This window comes from Pseudophryne corroboree, chromosome 2 (assembly GCF_028390025.1).
Source record: "Pseudophryne corroboree isolate aPseCor3 chromosome 2, aPseCor3.hap2, whole genome shotgun sequence".
Lineage (NCBI taxonomy): Eukaryota > Metazoa > Chordata > Amphibia > Anura > Myobatrachidae > Pseudophryne > Pseudophryne corroboree.
The window spans coordinates 633881236-633909076 of record NC_086445.1 but is presented as its reverse complement, the minus strand read 5'-3'; the positions used below and the strand labels follow the sequence as shown (position 1 = coordinate 633909076).

General features: G+C 47.5%; 1 protein-coding gene across 6 annotated transcripts in view; it reads left to right on the top strand.

Moving 5' to 3' along the window:
* ANKS1A (ankyrin repeat and sterile alpha motif domain containing 1A) overlaps positions 1-27841 on the top strand; it is a 599988-nt gene that overhangs the window by 352267 nt on the left and 219880 nt on the right. For all 6 annotated transcript variants that reach the window (XM_063954919.1, XM_063954917.1, XM_063954921.1 and 3 more), the window contains one exon: positions 24520-24609. In XM_063954919.1, the coding sequence (XP_063810989.1) occupies positions 24520-24609 (90 nt within the window). The remainder of the gene's footprint in view (positions 1-24519; positions 24610-27841) is intronic.

Sequence of the window (27841 nt, the reverse complement as noted above, 5' to 3'; positions counted from 1 at the left end):
AAAGGGCTAGTGGGGTCCTGTCTTCTATCAGAGCATTCCCTGTGTGTCTGCTGTGTGTCGGTACGTGTGTGTCGACATGTATGAGGACGATGTTGGTGTGGAGGCGGAGCAATTGCCTGTAATGGTGATGTCACCCCCTAGGGAGTCGACACCAGAATGGATGGCTTTGTTTATGGAATTACGGGATAGTGTCAGCACGCTACAAAAGTCGGTTGACGACATGAGACAGCCTGCAAACCAGTTAGTACCTGTCCAGGCGTCTCAGACACCGTCAGGGGCTGTAAAACGCCCTTTACCTCAGTCGGTCGATACAGACCCAGACACTGACACTGAATCCAGTGTCGACGGTGAAGAAACAAACGTATTTTCCAGTAGGGCCACACGTTATATGATCACGGCAATGAAGGAGGCTTTGCATATCTCTGATACTGCAAGTACCACAAAAAGGGGTATTATGTGGGGTGTGAAAAAACTACCGATAGTTTTTCCTGAATCAGAGGAACTGAATGAAGTGTGTGATGAAGCGTGGGTTACCCCAGATAGAAAACTGCTAATTTCAAAGAAGTTATTGGCATTATACCCTTTCCCGCCAGAGGTTAGGGCGCGTTGGGAAACACCTCCTAGGGTGGATAAGGCGCTCACACGCTTATCAAGTTAAAGGATGCATTTCTTTATATGCGAGATGCACAGAGAGATATTTGCACTCTGGCATCAAGAGTAAGTGCGATGTCCATATCTGCCAGAAGAAGTTTATGGACGCGCCAGTGGTCAGGTGATGCGGATTCCAAACGACATATGGAAGTATTGCCGTATAAGGGGGAGGAATTATTTGGGGTCGGTCTATCGGATCTGGTGGCCACGGCAACGGCCGGAAAATCCACCTTTTTACCCCAGGTCACCTCCCAGCAGAAAAAGCCGCAGGCTTTTCAGCCGCAGTCCTTTCGTTCCTATAAGAACAAACGAGCAAAAGGACATTCCTATTTGCCCCGAGGCAAAGGAAAGGGTAAGAGACTGCAACAAGCAGCTCCTTCCCAGGAGCAGAAGCCCTCCCCGGCTTCTACAAAGGCGTCAGCATGACGCTGGGACCTTACAAGCAGACTCATGGGTGGTGGGGGGTCGCCTCAAACATTTCAGCGCACAGTGGGCTCACTCGCAGGTGGACCCCTGGATCCTGCAGGTAGTATCTCAGGGTTACAGGTTGGAATTCGAGAAGTCCCCTCCTCGCCGTTTCCTAAAGTCTGCTTTGCCAACGTCTCCCTCCGACAGGGCGACGGTATTGGAGGCCATTCACAAGCTGTATTCTCAGCAGGTGATAGTCAAGGTACCCCTCCTACAACAGGGACAGGGGTATTACTCCACGCTATTTGTGGTACCGAAGCCGGACGGCTCGGTAAGACCGATTCTAAATCTAAAATCTCTGAACCTGTACATACAAAAATTCAAGTTCAAGATGGAGTCACTCAGAGCAGTGATAGCGAATCTGGAAGAAGGGGATTTTATGGTGTCCTTGGACATCAAGGATGCTTACCTTCATGTTCCAATTTGTCCTTCACACCAAGGGTACCTCAGGTTCGTGGTCCAAAACTGTCATTATCAGTTTCAGACGCTGCCGTTTGGATTGTCCACGGCACCCCGGGTCTTTACCAAGGTAATGGCCGAAATGATGATCCTTCTTCGAAGAGAAGGCGTCTTAATTATCCCTTACTTGGACGATCTCCTGATAAGGGCAAGATCCAGAGAACAGCTGGAGGTCGGAGTAGCACTAACCCAAGTAGTGCTCCAACAACACGGGTGGATTCTGAATTTTCCAAAATCCCAACTGATCCCGACGACACGTCTGTTGTTCCTAGGGATGATTCTGGACACTGTTCAGAAAAAGGTATTTCTTCCGGAGGAGAAAGCCAGGGAGTTATCCGATCTAGTCAGGAACCTCCTAAAACCAGGAAAAGTATCTGTGCATCAATACAAGAGTCCTGGGTAAAATGGTAGCTTCTTACGAAGCGATTCCATTCGGCAGATTCCATGCACGAACTTTTCAGTGGGATCTGCTGGACAAATGGTCCGGATCGCATCTGCAGATGCATCAGCGGATAAAATTGTCCACAAGGACAAGAGTGTCTCTGCTATGGTGGTTGCAGAGTGCTCAGCCTGAGAGGCTGGGGAGCGGTCACACAGGGAAGAAACTTCCAGGGCGTGTGGTCAAGCCTGGAGACGTTTCTTCACATAAATATACTGGAGCTAAGAGCAATCTACAATGCTCTAAGCCTGGCAAAACCTCTGCTTCAGGGTCAGCCGGTGTTGATTCAGTCGGACAACATCACGGCAGTCGCCCACGTAAACAGACAGGGCGGCACAAGAAGCAGGAGGGCAATGGCAGAAGCTGCAAGGATTCTCCGCTGGGCAGAAAATCATGTGTTAGCACTGTCAGCTGTGTTCATCCCGGGAGTGGACAACTGGGAAGCAGACTTCCTCAGCAGACACGATCTGCACCCGGGAGAGTGGGGACTTCATCCAGAAGTCTTCCACATGATTGTGGTCCATTGGGAAAGACCAATGGTGGACATGATGGCGTCCCGCCTCAACAAAAAACTGGACAGGTATTGCGCCAGGTCAAGAGACCCTCAGGCAATAGCTGTAGACGCTCTGGTAACACCATGGGTGTACCAGTCAGTGTATGTGTTTCCTCCTCTGCCTCTCATACCAAAAGTACTGAGAATTATACGGCAAAGGGGAGTAAGAACGATACTCGTGGCTCCGGATTGGCCAAGAAGAACTTGGTACCCGGAACTTCAGGAGATGCTCACGGAAGATCTGTGGCCTCTACCTCTAAGACGGGACCTGCTTCAGCAGGGGCCGTGTCTATTCCAAGACTTACCGCGGCTGCGTTTGACGGCATGGCGGTTGAACGCCGAATCCTAAGGGAAAAAGGCATTCCGGAAGAGGTCATCCCTACCCTGGTAAAAGCCAGGAAGGAGGTGACTGCACAACATTATCACCGCATTTGGAGAAAATATGTTGCGTGGTGTGAGGCCAGGAAGGCCCCGACGGAGGAATTTCAACTGGGTCGATTCCTACATTTCCTGCAAACAGGATTGTCTATGGGCCTCAAATTAGGGTCCATTAAGGTTCAAATTTCGGCCCTGTCGATTTTCTTCCAGAAAGAATTGGCTTCAGTTCCTGAAGTCCAGACTTTTGTAAAAGGAGTACTACATATACAGCCCCCGGTTGTGCCCCCAGTGGCACCGTGGGATCTTAATGTAGTTTTGGATTTTCTCAAATCCCATTGGTTTGAGCCACTCAAATCGGTGGATTTGAAATATCTTACATGGAAAGTAACCATGCTACTGGCCCTGGCTTCAGCCAGGAGAGTGTCAGAATTGGCGGCTTTATCGTATAAAAGCCCATATCTGATTTTCCATTCGGACAGGACAGAACTGCGGACGCGTCCTCAGTTTCTGCCTAAGGTGGTTTCAGCGTTTCACCTGAACCAGCCTATTGTGGTGCCTGCGGCTACTAGCGATTTGGAGGATTCCAAGTTGCTGGACGTTGTCAGAGCATTGAAAATATATATTTCAAGGACGGCTGGAGTCAGAAAATCTGACTCGCTGTTTATACTGTATGCACCCAACAAGCTGGGTGCTCCTGCTTCTAAGCAGACGATTGCTCGTTGGATTTGTAGCACAATTCAACTTGCACATTCTGTGGCAGGCCTGCCACAGCCTAAATCTGTCAAGGCCCATTCCACAAGGAAGGTGGGCTCATCTTGGGCGGCTGCCCGAGGGGTCTCGGCATTACAACTCTGCCGAGCAGCTACGTGGTCAGGGGAGAACACGTTTGTAAAATTCTACAAATTTGATACCCTGGCTAAGGAGGACCTGGAGTTCTCTCATTCGGTGCTGCAGAGTCATCCGCACTCTCCCGCCCGTTTGGGAGCTTTGGTATAATCCCCATGGTCCTGACGGAGTCCCAGCATCCACTAGGACGTCAGAGAAAATAAGATTTTACTTACCGATAAATCTATTTCTCGTAGTCCGTAGTGGATGCTGGGCGCCCATCCCAAGTGCGGATTGTCTGCAATACTTGTACATAGTTATTGTTACAAAAAAATCGGGTTGTTATTGTTGTGAGCCGTCTGTTCAGAGGCTCCTACGTTTGTCATACTGTTAACTGGGTTCAGATCACAAGTTGTACGGTGTGATTGGTGTGGCTGGTATGAGTCTTACCCGGGATTCAAAATCCTTCCTTATTGTGTACGCTCGTCCGGGCACAGTATCCTAACTGAGGCTTGGAGGAGGGTCATAGGGGGAGGAGCCAGTGCACACCACCTGATCCTAAAGCTTTATTTTTGTGCCCTGTCTCCTGCGGAGCCGCTAATCCCCATGGTCCTGACGGAGTCCCAGCATCCACTACGGACTACGAGAAATAGATTTATCGGTAAGTAAAATCTTATTATTTCAAATTGTCCCAAAATGAAAAGGAGATGCAATATTTAAGGCAGTCGGTAGATGACCTCATGAATAGGGATTCAGTGGTCATCCCGACTTCTCCGACCCCTGCTATATGTCCACAGAAACGTACTCTGGCCCAAATCATGCAGACTGAAACCGACGATGATGTAGCAGACCCAGAGGAGGGGGAGGTGGACTTGGTAGGGAGGAATGCAGCTTTAGCACAGGGAATGCAGGCCCTGATTGAAGCTATAAGAGATGTATTACACATTCCTGACAAGGTGTCAGAGGACGAGGAAAAATCCTTTTTTAATGTGAAAAAGAAATCCTCTGCTACTTTTCCTGCTTCTAAGGAATTAAATTCTCTTTTTGAAGCAACTTGGGTTAATCCTGACAGGAAGTTTCAGATTCCAAAACGATTACTCACCTCCTTCCCGTTCCCTCAGGATGATGGGAAAAAATGGGAAAACCCACTGATAGTGGACGCTTCGGTTTCCAGGCTGTCTCGTAAGATAGTTTTACCTGTTCCTGGGGCTGCTTCGTTGAAGGATGCTGCAGACCGCAAGATTGAGACCACTCTCAAATCTCTGTACACAGCTGCGGGGGTGGTCCACAGACCCACTATAGCTTGTGCATGGATCACTCGGGCCATTGCAAAATGGTCAGGTAATCTAATTGACGGGTTAGATTCCTTATCCAGGGGGGAGATTATTTTCTCTGACGTCCTAGTGGATGCTGGGGACTCCGAAAGGACCATGGGGAATAGCGGCTCCGCAGGAGACTGGGCACAAAAGTAAAAGCTTTAGGACTACCTGGTGTGCACTGGCTCCTCCCCCTATGACCCTCCTCCAAGCCTCAGTTAGATTTTTGTGCCCGAACGAGAAGGGTGCTCACTAGGTGGCTCTCCTGAGCTGCTTAGTGAAAAAGTTTAAGTATAGGTTTTTTATTTTCAGTGAATCCTGCTGGCAACAGGTTCACTGCACCGAGGGACTAAGGGGAGAAGAAGCGAACTCACCTGCGTGCAGAGTGGATTGGGCTTCTTAGGCTACTGGACATTAGCTCCAGAGGGACGATCACAGGCCCAGCCATGGATGGGTCCCAGAGCCGCGCCGCCGGCCCCCTTACAGAGCCAGAAGACTGAAGAGGTCCGGAAAATCGGCGGCAGAAGACGTCCTGTCTTCAATAAGGTAGCGCACAGCACCGCAGCTGTGCGCCATTGCTCTCAGCACACTTCACACTCCGGTCACTGAGGGTGCAGGGCGCTGGGGTGGGGGCGCCCTGAGACGCAATAAAAACACCTTATATGGCAAAAAATACATCACATATAGCTCCTGGGCTATATGGATGCATTTAACCCCTGCCAATTTTTCCTTAAAAAAGCGGGAGAAAGGCCGCCGAGAAGGGGGCGGAGCCTATCTCCTCAGCACACTGGCGCCATTTTTCCTCACAGCTCCGTTGGAGGGAAGCTCCCTGACTCTCCCCTGCAGTCCTGCACTACAGAAACAGGGTAAAACAAGAGAGGGGGGGCACTAATTTGGCAGATAAATCTATACAGCAGCTATATAAGGGAAAAACACTTATATAAGGTTATCCCTGTATATATATATATAGCGCTCTGGTGTGTGCTGGCAAACTCTCCCTCTGTCTCCCCAAAGGGCTAGTGGGGTCCTGTCCTCTATCAGAGCATTCCCTGTGTGTGTGCTGTGTGTCGGTACGTTGTGTCGACATGTATGAGGAGGAAAATGGTATGGAGGCGGAGCAATTGCCTGTAATAGTGATGTCACCCCCTAGGGAGTCGACACCTGACTGGATGGTCTTATGGAAGGAATTACGTGATAGTGTCAGCACTTTACAAAAGACTGTTGACGACATGAGACAGCCGGCAAATCAGTTATTACCTGTACAGGCGTCTCAAACACCGTCAGGGGCTCTAAAGCGCCCGTTACCTCAGATGGTCGACACAGACCCAGACTCGGACACTGACTCCAGTGTCGACGGTGAGGAAACAAACGTATTTTCCAGTAGGGCCACACGTTACATGATCACGGCAATGAAGGAGGTTTTGAACATTTCTGATACTACAAGTACCACAAAAAAGGGTATTATGTGGGGTGTGAAAAAACTACCCGTAGTTTTTCCTGAATCAGATGAATTAAATGAGGTGTGTGATGAAGCGTGGGTTTCCCCCGATAAAAAACTGCTAATTTCTAAAAAATTATTGGCATTATACCCTTTCCCGCCAGAGGTTAGGGCACGTTGGGAAACACCCCCTAGGGTAGATAAGGCGCTCACACGCTTATCAAAACAAGTGGCATTACCGTCTCCTGATACGGCCGCCCTCAAGGAACCAGCTGATAGGAAGCTGGAAAATATCCTAAAAAGTATATACACACATACTGGTATTATACTGCGACCAGCAATCGCCTCAGCCTGGATGTGCAGTGCTGGGGTGGCTTGGTCGGATTCCCTGACTGAAAATATTGATACCCTGGACAGGGACAGTATATTATTGACTATAGAGCATTTAAAGGATGCATTTATATATATGCGAGATGCACAGAGGGATATTTGCACTCTGGCATCAAGAGTAAGTGCGCTGTCCATTTCTGCCAGAAGAGGGTAATGGACGCGACAGTGGTCAGGTGATGCGGATTCCAAACGGCATATGGAAGTATTGCCGTATAAAGGGGAGGAGTTATTTGGGGTCGGTCTATCGGACCTGGTGGCCACGGCAACGGCTGGGAAATCCACCTTTTTACCCCAGGTCACCTCTCAGCAGAAAAAGACACCGTCTTTTCAGGCTCAGTCCTTTCGTCCCCATAAGGGCAAGCGGGCAAAAGGCCACTCATATCTGCCCCGGGGCAGAGGAAGGGGAAAAAGACTGCAGCAGGCAGCCTCTTCCCAGGAACAGAAGCCCTCCCCCGCTTCTGCTAAGTCCTCAGCATGACGCTGGGGCCTTACAAGCAGATTCAGGCACGGTGGGGGCCCGTCTCAAGAATTTCAGCGCGCAGTGGGCTCACTCGCAAGTGGACCCCTGGATCCTGCAGGTAGTATCTCAGGGGTACAAATTGGAATTCGAGACGTCTCCCCCTCGCCGGTTCCTGAAGTCTGCTTTACCAACGTCTCCCTCCGACAGGGAGGCGGTATTGGAAGCCATTCACAAGCTGTATTCCCAGCAGGTGATAATCAAGGTACCCCTCCTACAACAGGGAAAGGGGTATTATTCCACGCTGTTTGTGGTACCGAAGCCGGACGGCTCGGTGAGACCTATTTTAAATCTGAAATCCTTGAACACTTACATACAAAGGTTCAAATTCAAGATGGAGTCACTCAGAGCAGTGATAGCAAACCTGGAAGAAGGGGACTATATGGTGTCTCTGGACATCAAGGATGCTTACCTCCATGTCCCAATTTGCCCTTCTCACCAAGGGTACCTCAGGTTTGTGGTACAGAACTGTCACTATCAGTTTCAGACGCTGCCGTTTGGATTGTCCACGGCACCCCGGGTCTTTACCAAGGTAATGGCCGAAATGATGATTCTTCTTCGAAGAAAAGGCGTCTTAATTATCCCTTACTTGGACGATCTCCTGATAAGGGCAAGGTCCAGAGAACAGTTAGAGGTCGGAGTAGCACTATCTCAAGTAGTACTACGACAGCACGGGTGGATTCTAAATATTCCAAAATCGCAGCTGATTCCGACGACACATCTGCTGTTCCTAGGGATGATTCTGGACACAGTCCAGAAAAAGGTGTTTCTCCCGGAGGAGAAAGCCAGGGAGTTATCCGACCTAGTCAGGAACCTCCTAAAACCAGGCCAAGTGTCAGTGCATCAATGCACAATGGTCCTGGGAAAAATGGTGGCTTCTTACGAAGCGATTCCATTCGGCAGATTCCACGCAAGAACTTTTCAGTGGGATCTGCTGGACAAATGGTCCGGATCGCATCTTCAAATGCATCAGCGGATAACCCTGTCTCCAAGGACAAGGGAGTCTCTCCTGTGGTGGTTACAGAGTGCTCATCTTCTAGAGGGCCGCAGATTCGGCATTCAGGACTGGGTCCTGGTGACCACGGATGCCAGCCTGAGAGGCTGGGGAGCAGTCACACAGGGAAGAAATTTCCAGGGCTTGTGGTCAAGCATGGAAACGTCACTTCACATAAATATCCTGGAACTAAGGGCCATTTACAATGCCCTAAGTCAGGCAAGGCCTCTGCTTCAGGGTCAGCCAGTGTTGATCCAGTCGGACAACATCACGGCAGTCGCCCACGTAAACAGACAGGGCGGTACAAGAAGCAGGAGGGCAATGACGGAAGTTGCAAGGATTCTTCGCTGGGCGGAAAATCATGTGATAGCACTGTCAGCAGTGTTCATTCCGGGAGTGGACAACTGGGAAGCAGACTTCCTCAGCAGACACGACCTCCACCCGGGGGAGTGGGGACTTCACCCAGAAGTCTTCCACATGATTGTGAACCGTTGGGAAAAACCAAAGGTGGACATGATGGCGTCCCGCCTCAACAAAAAACTGGACAGATATTGCGCCAGGTCAAGGGACCCTCAGGCAATAGCTGTGGACGCTCTGGTAACAACGTGGGTGTACCAGTCAGTGTATGTGTTCCCTCCTCTGTTCTCATACCCAAGGTACTGAGAATCATAAGAAGGAGAGGAGTAAGGACTATACTCGTGGCTCCGGATTGGCCAAGAAGGACTTGGTACCCGGAACTTCAAGAGATGCTCACGGATGACCCGTGGCCTCTACCTCTAAGAAAGGACCTGCTCCAGCAGGGACCCTGTCTGTTCCAAGACTTACCGCGGCTGCGTTTGACGGCATGGCGGTTGAACGCCGGATCCTGAAGGAAAAAGGCATTCCGGATGAAGTCATCCCTACCCTGATCAAAGCCAGGAAGGATGTAACTGTGCAACATTATCACCGTATTTGGCGTAAATATGTTGCGTGGTGTGACGCCAGGAAGGCCCCTACAGAGGAATTTCAACTAGGTCGTTTCCTGCATTTCCTGCAAACAGGACTGTCTATGGGCCTAAAATTAGGGTCCATTAAGGTTCAAATTTCGGCCCTGTCGATATTCTTCCAAAAAGAACTAGCTTCAGTACCTGAAGTTCAGACGTTTGTCAAGGGGGTACTGCATATACAGCCTCCTTTTGTGCCTCCAGTGGCACCTTGGGATCTCAATGTAGTTTTGGGGTTCCTAAAATCACATTGGTTTGAACCACTCACCACTGTGGACTTAAAATATCTCACATGGAAAGTGGTAATGCTGTTAGCCCTGGCTTCAGCCAGGCTTGTCTCAGAATTGGCGGCTTTATCCTATAAAAGCCCTTACCTAATTTTTCATACGGACAGGGCAGAATTGAGGACTCGTCCTCAATTTCTCCCTAAGGTGGTTTCAGCGTTTCACTTAAACCAGCCTATTGTGGTACCTGCGGCTACTAGGGACTTGGAGGATTCCAAGTTGCTGGACGTAGTCAGGGCCCTGAAAATATATGTTTCCAGGACGGCTGGAGTCAGAAAATCTGACTCGCTGTTTATCCTGTATGCACCCAACAAGCTGGGTGCTCCTGCTTCTAAGCAGACTATTGCTCGTTGGATTTGTAGTACAATTCAGCTTGCACATTCTGTGGCAGGCCTGCCACAGCCAAAATCTGTAAAAGCCCATTCCACACGGAAAGTGGGCTCATCTTGGGCGGCTGCCCGAGGGGTCTCGGCTTTACAACTTTGCCGAGCAGCTACTTGGTCAGGGGCAAACACGTTTGCTAAATTCTACAAATTTGATACCCTGGCTGAGGAGGACCTGGAGTTCTCTCATTCGGTGCTGCAGAGTCATCCGCACTCTCCCGCCCGTTTGGGAGCTTTGGTATAATCCCCATGGTCCTTTCGGAGTCCCCAGCATCCACTAGGACGTCAGAGAAAATAAGAATTTACTTACCGATAATTCTATTTCTCATAGTCCGTAGTGGATGCTGGGCGCCCATCCCAAGTGCGGATTGTCTGCAATACTTGTACATAGTTATTGTTACAAAAATCGGGTTATTATTGTTGTGAGCCATCTTTTCAGAGGCTCCTCTGTTATCATGCTGTTAACTGGGTTCAGATCACAAGTTGTACGGTGTGATTGGTGTGGCTGGTATGAGTCTTACCCGGGATTCAAAATCCTTCCTTATTGTGTACGCTCGTCCGGGCATAGTATCCTAACTGAGGCTTGGAGGAGGGTCATAGGGGGAGGAGCCAGTGCACACCAGGTAGTCCTAAAGCTTTTACTTTTGTGCCCAGTCTCCTGCGGAGCCGCTATTCCCAATGGTCCTTTCGGAGTCCCCAGCATCCACTACGGACTATGAGAAATAGAATTATCGGTAAGTAAATTCTTATTTTACTCTTACAGCATATACAGGATTCTGCTAACTTTATGGTGGAGGCGCTAAAGGAGATTGGATTGCTCAACGCACGCACCACTGCCATGGCAGTGTCAGCACGCAGGGGCTTTCACAGGTGAAGCCATTTTTGGAGATGAACTGGATACGTGGATATTCAAGGCTACGGCGGGTAAGTCTACATACCTTCCTTCCACAGAACCCATGGCTAGGAAATCCTATTCTGTGCCAACTTTGCAGTCCTTTCGGACGGCGAAGTTTAAAGGTAAGGCCAAGGGTTCTTCTACTGCCTTCAAAGGCAATAGAACTAAACCCAGAAAACCTGCAAATACGGTCTCGCAGGATCAGACCTTCAGCATGACGGTGGACCGCACTGCCTGGTCAACAGGCAGGTGGGAGCCCGGTTGCGATATTTCAGTCACGTATGGACCACTTCATGCCTGGATTCATGGGTAACAGATCTTATCATCCGGGCTACAGACTGGAGTTTCAAGAACTCCCACCTTACAGATTCTTCAAATCCAGCTTACCAGCTTCACCGGAAGCAAATATGACCTTGCAAGCAGCAATTCAAAAACTGGTACAGACTCAGGTCATTGTTCCAGTTACTTAACTACAAAACAAGGGTTTCTATTCCAACCTGTTTGTAGTACCGAAACCGGACAGTTCGGTGAGGCCCATTTTAAACCTCAAGTCACTGAACCCGTATTTACAGGTGTTCAAATTCAAGATGGAGTCGTTGAGAGCGATGATCTCAGTTCTGGAGGAGGGAGAATTCCTGGTGTCTCTGGATATCAAGCATTCGTACCTTCGTATTCCGATTTGCCCGCCTCATCAGGCTTATCTAAGGTTTGCATTGCAGGACTGTCATTACCAGTTCCAGTCCCTGCCCTTTGGGCTCTCCACGGCCCCAAGGGTATTTACCAAAGTGATGGCGGAGATGATGTTTCTCCTCCACGAAACAAGGAGTGAACATAATACCGTACCTGGACGATCTGCTGATAAAAGCACCATCCAGGGAGAGGTTGTTGCAAAGCATTGCCCTCTCCACGCGACTTCTCCAGGATCACGGGTGGATTCTGAACCTGACAAAATCTCACTTGGAACCAACACGGTTGCTTCCTGGGGATGATACTGGACACGGAGGTACAGAAAGTATTCCTTCTTCTGGAAAAGACATTGGTAATTCAGTTGGTGCGGGACGTCCTCAGGCCGACTCGGATATCGGTGTATCTGTGTATTCGCTCCAACGGTATTGCTCCAGGTCAAGAGACCCACATGCGGTGGTGGTGGGCGCTCTGGTGACATTGGTCTATCAGATGGTGTATGTCTTTCCACCACTTCCATTGATCCCAAGAATTCTTAAAAGAATAAAAAGGGAAAGGGTTCAAGCAATTCTCATTGCTTCGGATAGGCCAAGAAGGGCTTGGTACGCAGATCTACTGGAAATGCTTCTGGAGGACCCATGGCCTCTACCTCTTCGGGAGGATCTTCCACAACAGGGACCTTTCGTCTATCAAGACTTACAGCGGCTACGTTTGACGGCATGGAGGTTGAGCGTCAGTTTCTAGCCCGGAAAGGGTAATTTCTACCTTGATCCAAGCCAGGAAAGGGGTAACGTCAAAACATTACCACCGAATTTGGAGAAAATACGTCTCTTGGTGTGAAAACAGGAAATTTCCTGCGTTGGAATTTCAACTGGGTCATTTTCTGCTTTTTCTGCAGTCCGGTGCAGATGTGGGCCTACGTTTAGGATCCATAAAAGTCCAGATTTCGGCCTTGTCTGGTTTCTTCCATAAACAGTTGGCTTCGCTTCCTGAGGTTCAGACCTTCTTGAAAGGTGTTCTGCGCATCCAGCCGCCCTTTGTGCCTCCCACGGCACCTTGGGATCTTAATGTGGTGGTGAAATTTCTGCAGTGAGATTGATTTGAGCCTTCACAGGAGGATGATGTAAAGTTTCTTACATGTTAGACCATCACACTATTGGCTTTGGCTTCGGCACGGCGTGTTTCGGAATTGGGAGCCTTGTCTCACAAAAGCCCCTATTTGATTTTTCATGAAGATAGAGCTGAACTCAGAACTCGCCAGCAATTTCTTCCAAAGGTGGTGTCTGCGTTTCATATCAACCAGCCAATTGTGGTTCCGGTGCTTGCTGACACCTCTTCTACTTCAGAGTCCCTGGATGTTGTGAGGGCTTTGAGAATCCATGTCAAACGGACGGCTCGTCACAGAAAATCGGACTCGCTGTTCATGCTTTATGATCCCAAGAAAATTTATTGTCCTGCTTCTAAGCAGTCTATTGCTCGCTGGATCACGCTGACTATCCAGCATGCTTACTCTACGGCAGGCTTGCCGGTTCCTAAATCTGTTCATGCCAACTCTACTTGGTCGGTGGGTTCTTCCTGGGTGGCTTCCCGGGGTGTCTCGGCTTTACAACTCTGCCAAGCAGCTACTTGGTCAGGTTCAAACACGTTTGCTAAGTTTTACAAGTTCGATACCTTGGTCTCTGAGGACCTTCAGTTTGGTCAGTCAGTTCTGCAAGAACCTCAGCACTCTCCCTCCCGTTCTGGGAGCTTTGGTACATCCCATGGTACTAATGTGGACCCCAGTATCCCAGTTTTTTAATTACCTACTGGTAAATCCTTTTCTCGTAGTCCGTAGAGGAAACTGGCCGCCTGCCCAGTGCTTCGTGTTTCCTGCAGGGTTATTTGTTCAAGTATTGTTGTGGGATCAGCCGTTGCTGTTCCTGTTCATGTTGTGTTAACATGGTTTTCTTCTTGTTTGTGTGTGCTGGGTCGAATCTCACCACTATCCTTTCTGAATCCTTCTCTCAAGATATGTCCGGCTCCTCTGGCACAGTTTCTAGACCGAGTCTGGTAGGAGGGGCATAGAGGGAGGAGCCAGTGCACACTATTGATTTCTTAAAGTGCCCAAGGCTCCTAGTGGACCCATCTAAATCCCCATGGTACTAATGTTTGACCCCAGTATCCTCTACGGACTACGAGAAAAGGATTTACCGGTAGGTAATTTAAAATCCTATTTTAGCTTCCTACACTGGGAACACCCCCTTCGTCTACATATGTCATCTGCTGCTGATTTTAGGTAGTCAAGGTGAGTATTGCAGCTAGACTAGGTGTTTCCACCCTTTTTAACAGGTACCTATTGGTGGCACTCAGGGCCATATTCAGAGTGAGATGATGTCATTCTTTTCAGTGTGCATGTGCTATTCAGAGTGAGATGTTGTGTTTCTCTTCAGTGCGCATGTGCATCATTTCGCAGGGTGCCTCTTTTTTCAGGCGTACGACAGATGTGTAATTGTGTACTTCTAGGAGACCATGACTGGGTCAGGCAGTGGATGTTCAGACTTGTCCAGTAAGTGCGTGTAGTCTTGTATTACGACTAAAATAACAAGCAAAAAGTCGCAAAACTTAATTACCAGAAGGGTAGTGGGTCAGGGGGGTGCTATAACCCTGGTGTAAGTTGCACAGTGTAAAGTAACATTGCACAAATAAATAAGTCTTCATATTCAGTAACCGAGGGGAAGATGTATTAAGCTTGCAGACGGCACAAGGAAGCGATAAACCAGTGATAAGTGCAAGGTGATAAACGCACCAGCCAATCTGCTCCTAACTGTTAATTTACATATTGGAGCTTATTGGCTGCTGTGTTTATCACCTTGTACTTATCACTTCCTTATGCCTTCTTCAGGTTAATACATCTTCCCCCAAGTTATTTCCCCTTCCTCAAATGCTTATCTAGCCTTTAACTGTGCTGTTTTTTCATTATATATTGTGATTTTCAGCATTTTCAGTTCTCATAGTGAAACAGCACCACCACTTTTACTCCAGCCGCATCAGGCCCGGGTACAGGAAGAGGAGGGAGTGGTAGCTATAGACTTGTGAATGCCTCGAATTATGCGTATGTTGCAAAAATGCTAATATTGGGGGGATTTATGTTGCTGATTTCTTTGTGTCTGGCTGATAACGTGTATAATATAGTTTTCCTTCCAATGCTCCGTAATAATCAACTCCAACGTCCACAATCCTTCTCTGCCTAGAAGGAGGAGCAAAATTAGCAGCACCCAAAACTTTGGTTTTAGGAAAGGCCCTGGACCGCATTAATTCCTTTAGGGCAGGGGTGGCCAGACTTTTGTAGTCGGCGATCTACTTTGAAAGCTGAAAAGCTTTTGTGATCTACCTAGGTGGATTAATAGCACGCGCCGCACCCGCGCGCCCAAAAAAGGGGCGTGGCATAACAAAAAAGTGGGCATGGTATAACGAAAAAGGGACGTAACCTTGCTGCACAGAGTGTAATGACTGTCTCGCACGAAATAACACATTAGCCCCCACAGGTAAAAACCTCAAACACATATGCCCCCACAGTGCCAGATACACATATGCCCCCACAGTGCCAGATACACATATGCCCTCACAGTGCCAGATATGCCCTCACAGTGCCAGATATGCCCCCACAGTGCCAGATATGCCCCCACAGTGCCAGATATGCCCCCACAGTGCCAGATACAGTGCCAGATACAGATATGCCCCCACAGTGCTAGATTTGCCCCCACAATGCCAGATACAGATATGCCCCCACAGTGCCATGTGCCCACAGTGCTAGATATGCCCCCACAGTGCCAGATTACAGATATGCCCCCACAGTGCCAGATTACAGATATGCCCCCACAGTGCCAGATATGCCCCCACAGTGCCAGATATGCCCCCACAGTGCCATGTGCCCACAGTGCCAGATATGCCCTCACAGTGCCAGATATGCCCCCACAGTGCCATGTGCCCACAGTACTAGATATGCCCTCACAGTGCCAGATATGCCCCCACAGTGCCATGTGCCCACAGTGCTAGATATGCCCCCACAGTGCCAGATTACAGATATGGTCATTCTCCGCATCACATGCTGAGCACAGGAACTGAGTGGGGAGCTATTAGCAAATTCATTGCAGGCAGGCTAAAAAATGATATGTCAAATTAGACAAGTCAGTAATAACACATACCGTATATACTTGAGTATAAGTCGACCCGAATATAAGCCGAGGCACCTAATTCTACCACAAAAACTTGGGAAAACTTATTGACTCGAGTATAAGCCTAGGGTAGGAAATGCAGCTCTAGCCGTACACAGCCCTCAGTGCCAGATATGCCCCCACAGTGCCAGATATGCCCTCACAGTGCCAGATATGCCCTCACAGTGCCAGATATGCCCCACAGTGCCAGATATGCCCCACAGTACCAGATATGCCCCCACAGTGCCAGATATGCCCTCATGCTGCCAAATATGCCCCACAGTGCCAGATATGCCCTCATGCTGCCAAATATGCCCTCATGCTGCCAAATATGCCCCACAGTGCTGCCAAATATGCCCCACAGTGCTGCCACATATGCCCTTCATGCTGCCAGATATGCCCCCTCATGCTGCCAGATATGCCCCCTCCCCAAGTGCCAAATATGCTCCCCCAGTGCCTGTTACTTACCCCTCCGTCGATCCCGTGCTGTCTTCTGAAGGAGGGACACGGAGCGCACAGCTCGCGCCTCTCCTGTGTCCCTCCTGCATCTCCGGCGGCCGCGGCGGGTCTATTAAAGGAAGTGCCAGTTCGTGATCAGAGGTCACGAACTGGTATTTCCTTTAATAGACCCGCCGCTGCCGCCGGAGATGCAGGAGGGACACAGGAGAGGCGCGAGCTGTGCGCTCCGTGTCCCTCCTTTACACTGCTCTGCCTGTCACACTGACTGACTCGAGTATAAGCCGAGGTGGCTTTTTCAGCACAAAAAAAAGTGCTGAAAAAGTCGGCTTATACTCGAGTATATACGGTATATAAAAATATTACAGGTTATGGCAAAATTCCAGGAGGAATAGCAATGGCTCCACTTGCCCTTCAATGCAAACTGCCATGAGTGATGCCCTGCTCAAGTAGCAACACTTAAAATAAGACCTCCTTTAATTATTCCATTAGTGCTGAGCCTTCCCCTCCAAGACAATGTACCTGAACTGCCTGGTCTGCTGGATCCCTGGTGGCTGGCTCGCTGGCTGGCTCCCCACTGGGCTGGCACGGTCAGTGTGCCTGTTCCCGTCTGAGCTGACTGGATCAAACAAGATCCAACAGGCGCAGAGGCTCCTCACTTCGCGTTCCCAATGATGCATATTGCGGGTGCACGGCTGACGTCATGACGTCACCCGCGCAATGTGTCATTGGGAACGGGACTCACAGAGGTGGCAAGTTACACTGGAATGCAGAAGATGGTCGCGATCTACCGGCGGGAGCTCCGCGAGCTACCGGTAGATCGCGATCGACCTTTTGGCCACCTTTGCTTTAGGGGAAACATAACTTGATTAAAATAAATATCGGGTACCAGGGCATTGAAGGTGCAACACAACATAGATTTTTAAATTACATTTTTTTATCTCTTTAACACAATAGTCTTTCATGTATAGCAGCTAGAATCCAAGCATTAAAGAATAATAAACAATTCCAAGTGTCCTCTTTCAGAGTGACTTACATATACAAGAGCCTTCAAGTTTTTCAGCTGCGTTACAAACCCTTTAAGTATTCCAGGCTCCTTAATCCACTACAGACTAAGGGTCTAGGTCACTAAAGCTTGGAACTCTTAGCAATGCAAATGCAGATAGAGAGGCTCCTTCCTGCATTTGCAATAGTATCGTATATGGGATGAACATCGCGACTGCAGGCATGCAAGGCCAAGGAAAAGGTGTCTCACGACGCAGTACTTGGCCTCGCCACTCACAGAAAATGCCCCTGCTTCCGTAAATGCTGGTTGCTCCTGACCCTCCCTGCGAATGCCTCTGCCTGTCAATCAGGCAGAGGCGTTTGCAGGACTCATTCTGAATCCGCCATCGGGAAACTGCAGTAAGGATGGCATAAGCTATCTTTATTGATTCACCCCCTAAGTCGCCATAGTGCAGAGTGTCTCATTGGATCCATAGTAATGCTAGCACTAATTGAGCATATGAGAGGAAGAGAGAAAAGAAATACTCTTCGTTAGGACACTCTTATAATGAAAAAATTATAATTATTAAAACTTAACTTTTAATTATGTTTGTAGCAAAAGACAGTTAACCATTATAAACAAGACAAAATATAAAAAGTGTCGCACATAAACATATTGTTAAAGTGCATACAAAAGACAAGAGTATACATAAGCCTTGGTGAAAATATTTATGAATTGATTTGAGGGATAAATTCTGTCTTATCATTTGTGTATTATTAACAGCCTACTGAATCCCATTAGGATCCCTTGGGGTTTACCTATGATTAACCTATATGCCGTATATTTCACAAGTAATTGAGCAGAAAATATAGGAAACAAATTGATGTTTTGTTACTTAATCAGTATTGTGTCACTGTCTGCTTCAATATTTAGCAGAAGTGTCACCATTTTCTCTGACGTCCTAGTGGATGCTGGGAACTCCGTAAGGACCATGGGGAATAGACGGGCTCCACAGGAGACTGGGCACTCTAAAAGAAAGATTAGGTACTATCTGGTGTGCACTGGCTCCTCCCTCTATGCCCCTCCTCCAGACCTCAGTTAGATTTCTGTGCCCGGCCGAGCTGGATGCACACTAGGGGCTCTCCTGAGCTCCTAGAAAGAAAGTATATGTTAGGTTTTTTATTTTACAGTGAGACCTGCTGGCAACAGGCTCACTGCAACGAGGGACTAAGGGGAGAAGAAGCGAACCTACCTGCTTGCAGCTAGCTTGGGCTTCTTAGGCTACTGGACACCATTAGCTCCAGAGGGATCGACCGCAGGACCCGTCCTTGGTGTTCGTTCCCGGAGCCGCGCCGCCGTCCCCCTTACAGAGCCAGAAGCATGAAGATGGTCCGGAAAATCGGCGGCAGAAGACTTCAGTCTTCACCAAGGTAGCGCACAGCACTGCAGCTGTGCGCCATTGCTCCTCATACACACTTCACACTCCGGTCACTGAGGGTGCAGGGCGCTGGGGGGGGGCGCCCTGAGCAGCAATAAAAACACCTTGGCTGGCAAAATAACCACAATATATAGCCCCAGAGGCTATATATGTGGTAATTACCCCTGCCAGAATACAGAAAAAAGCGTGAGAAAAGTCCGCCGAAAAAGGGGCGGAGCCATCTCCCTCAGCACACTGGCGCCATTTTCTCTTCACAGTGTAGCTGGAAGACAGCTCCCCAGGCTCTCCCCTGTAGTTTTCAGGCTCAAAGGGTTAAAAAGAGAGGGGGGGCACTAAATTTAGGCGCAATATTGTTTATACAAGCAGCTATTGGGGAAAATTCACTCAGTGATAGTGTTTATCCCTACATTATATAGCGCTCTGGTGTGTGCTGGCATACTCTCTGTCTCCACAAAGGGCTGTGTGGGGTCCTGTCCTCAGTCAGAGCATTCCCTGTGTGTGTGCGGTGTGTCGGTACGGCTGTGTCGACATGTTTGATGAGGAGGCTTATGTGGAGGCGGAGCAGATGCCGATAAATGGGATGTCGCCCCCTGTGGGCCGACACCAGAGTGGATGGATAGGTGGAAGGTATTAACCGACAGTGTCAACTCCTTACATAAAAGGCTGGATGACGTAACAGCTATGGGACAGCCGGCTTCTCAGCCCGCGCCTGCCCAGGCGTCTCAAAGGCCATCAGGGGCTCAAAAACGCCCGCTCCCTCAGATGGCAGACACAGAGGTCGACACGGAGTCTGACTCCAGTGTCGACGAGGTTGAGACATATACACAATCCACTAGGAACATCCGTTACATGATCCCGGCAATAAAAAATGTGTTACACATTTCTGACATTAACCCAAGTACCACTAAAAAAGGGTTTTATGTTTGGGGAGAAAAAGCAGGCAGTGTTTTGTTCCCCCATCAAATGAGTGAATGAAGTGTGAAAAAGCGTGGGTTCCCCCGATAAGAAACTGGTAATTTCTAAAAAGTTACTGATGGCGTACCTTTTCCCGCCAGAGGATAAGTTACGCTGGGTGATATCCCCTAGGGTGGATAAGGCGCTCACACGTTTGTCAAAAAAGGTGGCACTGCCGTCTTAGGATACGGCCACTTTGAAGGTACCTGCTGATAAAAAGCAGGAGGCTATCCTGAAGTCTGTATTTACACACTCAGGTACTAGACTGAGACCTGCAGATAGTGCTGCTGCAGCGTGGTCTGTAACCCTGTCAAACAGGGATACTATTTTGCGAACATAAGACGTCGTCTTATATATGAGGGATGCACAGAGGGATATTTTGCCGGCTGGCATCCAGAATTAATGCAATGTCCATTCGGTCAGGAGGGTATTAGAGACCCGACACTGGACAGGTGATGCTGACTTTAAAAGGCACATAGAGCCTTATAAGGGTGAGGAATTGTTTGGGGATGGTCTCTGGGACCTCGTATCCACAGCAACAGCTGGGAAGAAAAATTTTTACCTCAGGTTTCCTCACAGCCTAAGAAAGCACTGTATTATCAGGTACAGTCCTTTCGGCTTCAGAAAAGCAAGCGGGTCAAAGGCGCTTCCTTTCTGCACAGAGACGAGGGAAGAGGGAAAAAGCTGCACCAGTCAGCCAGTTCCCAGAATCAAAATTCTTCCCCCGCTTCCTCTGAGTCTACCGCATGACGCGGGGGCTCCACAGGCGGAGCCAGGTACGGTGGGGGGCCGCCTCAAAAATTTCAGCGATCAGTGGGCTCGCTTACAGGTGGATTCCTGGATCCTACAAGTAGTATCTCAGGGGTACAGGCTGGAATTCGAGGCGTCTCCCCCCCGCCGTTTTCCTCAAATCTGCCTTGCCGACAACTCCCTCAGGCAGGGAGGCTATGCTAGAGGCAATTCACAAGCTATATTCCCAGCAGGTGATAGTTAAGGTGCCCCTACTTCAACAAGGACGGGGTTACTATTCCACACTGTTTGTGGTACCGAAACCGGATGGTTCGGTGAGACCCATTTTAAATTTGAAGTCCTTGAACACATAAAAAAATTCAAGTTCAAGATGGAATCGCTCAGGGCGGTTATTGCAAGCCTGGAGGAGGGGTATAACATGGTATCCCTGGACATCAAGGATGCTTACCTACATGTCCCCATTTACCATCCTCACCAGGAGTACCTCAGATTTGTGGTACAGGATTGCCATTACCAATTCCAAACACTGCCGTTTGGACTGTCCACGGCACCGAGGGCCTTTACCAAGGTAATGGCAGAAATGATGATACTCCTTAAAATAAAAAAGGGAGTTTTTAATTATCCCGTACTTGGACGATCTCCTTATAAAGGCGAGGTCCATGGAGCAGTTGTGGTCGGAGTAGCACTATCTCGGGAAGTGCTACAACAGCACGGATGGATTCTATACATTCCGAAGTCACAGCTGGTTCCTACCACACGCCTGCTGTTCCTGGGGATGGTTCTGGACACAGAACAGAAAAAAAGTGTTTCTCCCGCAGGAGAAAGCCAAGGAGTTGTCATCTCTAGTCAGAGACCTCCTGAAACCAAAACAGGTATCGGTGCATCACTGCACACGAGTCCTGGGAAAAATGGTAGCTTCTTACGAAGCAAAATTCCATTCGTCAGGTTCCATGCAAGAACCTTTCAGTGGGACCTCTTGAACAAATGGTCCGGATCGCATCTTCAGATGCATCGGCTGATAACCCTGTCTCCAAGGACCAGGGTATCTCTACTGTGGTGGCTGCAGAGTGCTCATCTTCAAGAGGGCCGCAGATTCGGCATACAGGACTGGGTCCTGGTGACCACGGATGCCAGCCTTCGAGGCTGGGGGGCAGTCATACAGGGAAGAAATTTCCAAGGACTTTGGTCAAGTCAGGAGTCGTCCCTACACATAAATATTCTGGAACTGAGGGCCATTTACAATGCCCTAAGTCTGGCAAGGCCTCTGCTTCAAAACCAGCCGGTACTGATCCAATCAGACAACATCACGGCAGTCGCCCATGTAAACCGACAGGGCGGCACAAGAAGCAGGATGGCGATGGCAGAAGCCACAAGGATTCTCCGATGGGCGGAAAATCACGTCTTAGCACTGTCAGCAGTGTTCATTCCGGGAGTGGACAACTGGGAAGCAGACTTCCTCAGCAGACACGACCGACACCCGGGAGAGTGGGGACTTCATCCAGAAGTCTTCCAACTGTTGGTAAACCGTTGGGAAAGGCCACAGGTGGACATGATGGCGTCCCGCCTAAACAAAAAACTAGATATTGCGCCAGGTCAAGGGACCCTCAGGCAATAGCTGTGGACGCTCTAGTGACACCGTGGGTGTACCAGTCGGTTTATGTATTCCCTCCTCTGCCTCTCATACCAAAGGTACTGAGAATAATAAGAAAACGAGGAGTAAGAACGATACTCGTGGTTCCGGATGGGCCAAGAAGAGCTTGGTACCCAGAACTTCAAGAAATAATATCAGAGGACTCATGGCCTCTACCGCTCCTGCAGGATCTGCTACAGCAGGGGCCCTGTCTGTTCCAAGACTTACCGCGGCTGCGTTGGACGGCATGGCGGTTGAATTCCGGATCCTAAAGCAAAAGGGCATTCCGGAGGAAGTCATTCCTACGCTGATAAAAGCCAGGAAAGAAGTAACCGCAAACCATTATCACCGTATTTGGCGAAAATATGTTGCGTGGTGTGAGGCCAGGAAGGCCCCAACAGAGGAATTTCAGCTGGGTCGTTTTCTGCACTTCCTACAGTCAGGAGTGACTATGGGCCTAAATTTGGGTTCCATTAAGGTCCAGATTTCGGCTCTGTCGATTTTCTTCCAGAAAGAACTGGCTTCAATGCCTGGAGTTCAGACATTTGTAAAGGGAGTGCTACATATTCAGCCCCTTTTTTGTGCCTTCTGTGGCACCTTGGGATCTCAACGTGGTGTTGAGTTTCTTAAAATCACATTGGTTTGAGCCACTTAAAACTGTGGATTTGAAATATCTCACGTGGAAAGTGGTCATGTTATTGGCCTTGGCTTCGGCCAGGCGTGTGTCAGAATTGGCGGCTTTGTCATGTAAAAGCCCTTATCTGATTTTCCATATGGATAGGGCAGAATTGAGGACTCGTCCCCAGTTTCTCCCTAAGGTGGTATCGGCTTTTCACTTGAACCAACCTATTGTAGTGCCTGCGGCTACTAGGGACTTGGAAGATTCCAAGTTACTGGACGTAGTCAGGGCCTTAAAAATTTATATTTCCAGGACGGCTGGTGTCAGGAAAACGGACTCGTTTTTTATCCTGTAGGCACCCAACAAAATAGGTGCTCCTGCTTCTAAGCAGACTATTGCTCGCTGAATTTGTAACACAATTCAGCTGGAGCATTCTGCGGCTGGATTGCCGCATCCTAAATCAGTAACAGCCCATTCCACGAGGAAAGTGGGCTCATCTTGGGCGGCTGTCCGAGCGGTCTCGGCTTTACAACTTTGCCGAGCTGCAACTTGGTCAGGGGCAAACACGTTTGCTAAATTCTACAAATTTGATACCCTGGCTGAGGAGGACCTTGAGTTCTCTCATTCGGTGCTGCAGAGTCATCCGCACTCTCCCGCCCGTTTGGGAGCTTTGGTATAATCCCCATGGTCCTTACGGAGTTCCCAGCATCCACTAGGACGTCAGAGAAAATAAGATTTTACTCACCGGTAAATCTATTTCTCGTAGTCCGTAGTGGATGCTGGGTGCCCATCCCAAGTGCGGATTGTCTGCAATACTTGTATATAGTTATTGCCTAACTAAAGGGTTATTGGTTGAGCCATCTGTTGAGAGGCTCAGTTATATTTCATACTGTTAACTGGGTATAGTATCACGAGTTATACGGTGTGATTGGTGTGGCTGGTATGAGTCTTACCCGGGATTCAAAATCCTTCCTTATTGTGTCAGCTCTTCCGGGCACAGTATCCTAACTGAGGTCTGGAGGAGGGGCATAGAGGGAGGAGCCAGTGCACACCAGATAGTACCTAATCTTTCTTTTAGAGTGCCCAGTCTCCTGCGGAGCCTGTCTATTCCCCATGGTCCTTACGGAGTTCCCAGCATCCACTACGGACTACGAGAAATAGATTTACATGTGAGTAAAATCTTATTTATTCAACAGAATATTACATACAGTAGTTTTACCAAAGAAAAGAGGGGAGATCCGGCCTTAGACTTGGGATTAATCTGCAGAGGAAGAGGGCTCTCTTCGCGTTCTGGGCATTGTATGATCATTACTTGGTAATATCGACAAGAGAGTTGCCCAGCATCTAAAGAGACCATTGCCAGTTGGATTACTTCAGTAATGCCAGGCTTTAATTGGGGCAGGAGAGAATGAGTGCACATTCTACCAGATTGGTGTTTCTTATTTGGTGACTATGCACAGAAATATCTTTGTTGCACACCCTCATAAAATTCAACAGATTCAATATTTTTGATATCCTAGATGTGCATACTCTCTGTTAGGGGACAGCTTTGGTATTTCACCATCGTTTGGTCTCCCATGGACTAAAAGAAAATGTGATTTTTGCACTTACATGTAATCCATAAATACTGAAGTTCCCTAAGTTTTCCAGGTTCTAGAGGAGGAAGGGCATGAGCTTTTGTAGGCAATTTTAATTTTTCTCAAACTCTTGTCACCACACTCTATACCCAGAATTTCCAGTGTCCCCCACAAATTACAAATATCCAATTTTTCTATTCCATTGTTATCTGTACATGATGCCATTTTCATTCTTTACCATTTTTTTTTCTGTTATTCAGGCCATAATTCAGCCAGACCTCCAGTAAAAGAACCAGAATTTGAGCTGGTCCCAGTGCCTAGTTCATCTGTTTGTACTGATTCACAAGCAGGTAAAGAACAACGGTTATATAAAAAATGTTTGATGTACTATGTTTCATATACTGGTGTCTTTAAACCAATGACTTACAGGAGCAATATAGCGTTACTATTTCTGTTTGTTTCTCTCTAACCATTAGCTTTCATTATGTAATTGCTCTGTGGCCTTCTGCTTGCATCCTTTACCTCCTCTTATGACACTGCTCCTGTCAAGTGCTGTCCTGTCCTCAATTACTTGAGTGGATGGATCACTTTTCCCCAACATATCAGCACATCTCTAAAATATGTGTTAGTATAAGCCTTCCGGTTTATTACAGATTTTTATTAACCCACCCACATCAAAATATCGTCCATTTTAAGAAGTAAGAGATGAAGATTAAAAACAAAAAAAGGGTCACTAACTATATTAAAAACACAAATTTAAAGATGTCTGATTTTGCATAGAACCATAGATATTGGTTCTTTTTGAAACAGTCATGTACAGGTGCTTTCCTACTAATGCAGCATTACAATCAGCAGCGTCTGCAGCACCCTCACAGGTACCATCCTTTTAATCCTGCTCTGCCTAGTGTGTTCTTAGCAAATCTAAGATCACTAACCAACAAAATGGGCGAGATTAGGCTGAAAATTGCCTGCAACCAGTCACTTAATAACTGTTCGGTTTTGGTATTACTGAGACTTGGCTTGGGGGGGGAATTGATCCAGTATCCTCCTTTGAACTATGAGATGTCCCTGTTTAGAGTTGATAGAACTTTAGAGTCCGGGAAGAAGAAAGGTGGTGGTATTATTATAACCATAATAAATGGCGTTCATATGTGGTTTTAAATGAGAACTATTGCTCCATGGACTTGGAATTTATGCTATTAAGGTGTTGGCCATTTTATCTGCCTAGGTATTTTTCCGTGGTTCTTGTAGCTGCGGTTTACATCCCTCCTCAAGCGACCATCTGCATAGCATTGTATTTTTTATTTGTCTCCTTTTTATGACGGCTTACTTGTCACTCGGACTGTGCATTTATTGTGGCTGGAGACTTTAATCAGGCAAACCTGAAATCGGTCTTCCCTAAGTTTGTGCAGAATGTAAAGTTGCTGACTAGGGGTATTAATACACTTGACCATGTTTATACGAAGATTAAGTACACCTACAAGACCATTCTATGCCCTCAAATTGGGCAGCCTGATCATTGTTCACTCTTTATGGTCCCTAAATACCTTCCAGTTGTAAGGAAGAAAAAACAAACCTGTTACTAGGGAGGTAACGGTTTGGCCTGAGGGGGCTTTATTGAGTTTTCAGGGTTGTTTTGAATGTACTTACTGGGATCTGTTTCTGGAAGAGGTAACAGTGGATTTGAATGTTAACGTAGATCCTATTGCCTCATCGGTTTTATTGCATCTTAGATGCTGTATAGAAAGTGTTACCAGGAGGAAGGTAGTTCATATATTTCCAAATAATAAGCCATGGATGATTGGTGATGTCCATTCCCTGCTGAGAATCAGGGATAGGGCATTTAGATTCGGGGATAAGATAGTGTATAAAATTGCCTGTGTAAATCTAAAAAAGGGTATCCGTTTGGCTTAGATAGCTTATTTGCAAAAATCATTGAAAGCCAGTTTAAGGAATCTGGAGATGCAAGGTCTATGTGGATGGGGATTAAGAGCCTAACTGACTATGAGAGCTCAACTGTCGATAGGTTAAATAACTCTTATGTGGATAAGTTTAATAATTTCTATGCTAGGTTTGAGGACGGAAATTTGTTCCCTACTATGGAAATTGGCAATTCTTTAATAAAAGATTCTGATTATCTGTTGGATCCGAGGTTAGGCTTATGCTTAGGAAGACCAATTCCAGGAAGGCCCCGGGCCCGGATTGTATTCTGGGAAAGGTTTTACGTGTATGTGCCGACCAATTGGCTGTGATTTTTACAATTTTTTTTTTTTATTTATCCTTGACACAATGTGTTGACCCATGTTGTTTCAAAACAAACCACTATTGTTCCTATTCCTAAGTCTTCTGTAGTAAATGGTCTGATTTTTGACCGATTGCTCTCACTTCATTTTTTATTAAGTGTTTTGAAAGGGTGGTTTTGAATCACTTAAAAGGGAGGTACTTCATTGGGGGTTGGCCCCTATCAGTTTGCCTACAGGCAAAGTAGGTCAACTGAGGATGCGGCCCTTATGGTTCTTTTTATAGGGTTCTCTGTCATTTGGAGAACAGAGACTCCTATGTTAGACTATTATTTGTGGACTATAGTTCCGCCTTTAATACTGTTGTGCCAATTATATTGATACGTTTTTAAAGATTGGTTGTGACACATATCTGTAATTGGTTGTTGGACTTCTTGACGAATTGTCCTCAGTCAGTTAGGATGGGCCCTGTCTTTTCATCAGAATGGATATTAAATGTAGGAGTCCCTCAGGGCTGTGTCTTAAGCCATTTTTTTATATTCTTTGTATAGCTTTGATTGTATGTCTCATTCAAATTTTATGGTAAGATTTGCAGATGACCCTACACTTGTGGGATTAGTTACTAAAGGAGAGGGGAAAAGTTATAGGAAAGAAGCAAAGCAACTCGTTGAATGGGGAGAGCATAATAACCTGCTGTTGAACAACAAGAAAGCAAAGGAAGTTGTGATTGACTTTAGGAAGTCTAGGAAAACCCCAGTACATCCACTTTTTCTCAGCGGTGAGGAAGTGGAAAGGGTTTCTGGAATAAAATTTTAAGGGATTAATTTCTCTGAAGAACTGTCCTGGTCTTCGCATGTCACTGCTGTGGCGGGAAAGGCTCAGCAATGCCTTTTCTATTTGCGTAGACTTCGAGCAGCAATTCAGAGTTTGTTGACCTATGCAATCACGGTGTGGTATGGTAATACTAAATGTGCTGATCGTAGTACATTGTGTAGGGTACTTAAATCTGCTGAGAGGATTATTGGTCAACGCCTGGTTAAGATGGAGGAAATATTTAATAAAAGGAGTGTGGCTAAGGCTAATAGGATAATTAGGGATTGTAGCCATCCTTGTCATTCAATCTTTACCCTCTTGCCCTCTGGGAAGCGTTACAGGTGTCTTGGTTGCCATACTAGCAGGACGAGGAACAGTTTTTTCCCCTTCTATAATTGTTGGTTTGAACTCTTATTTGTCTATCGAAGCATAAGTGTACTGTATTGTAATTTCACTTATGCATTTTCTAATGTCTTTAGTGACCATAAACTGTTATCTAATGTTTTTCCGCAAATTGTTTTCTGTTTAG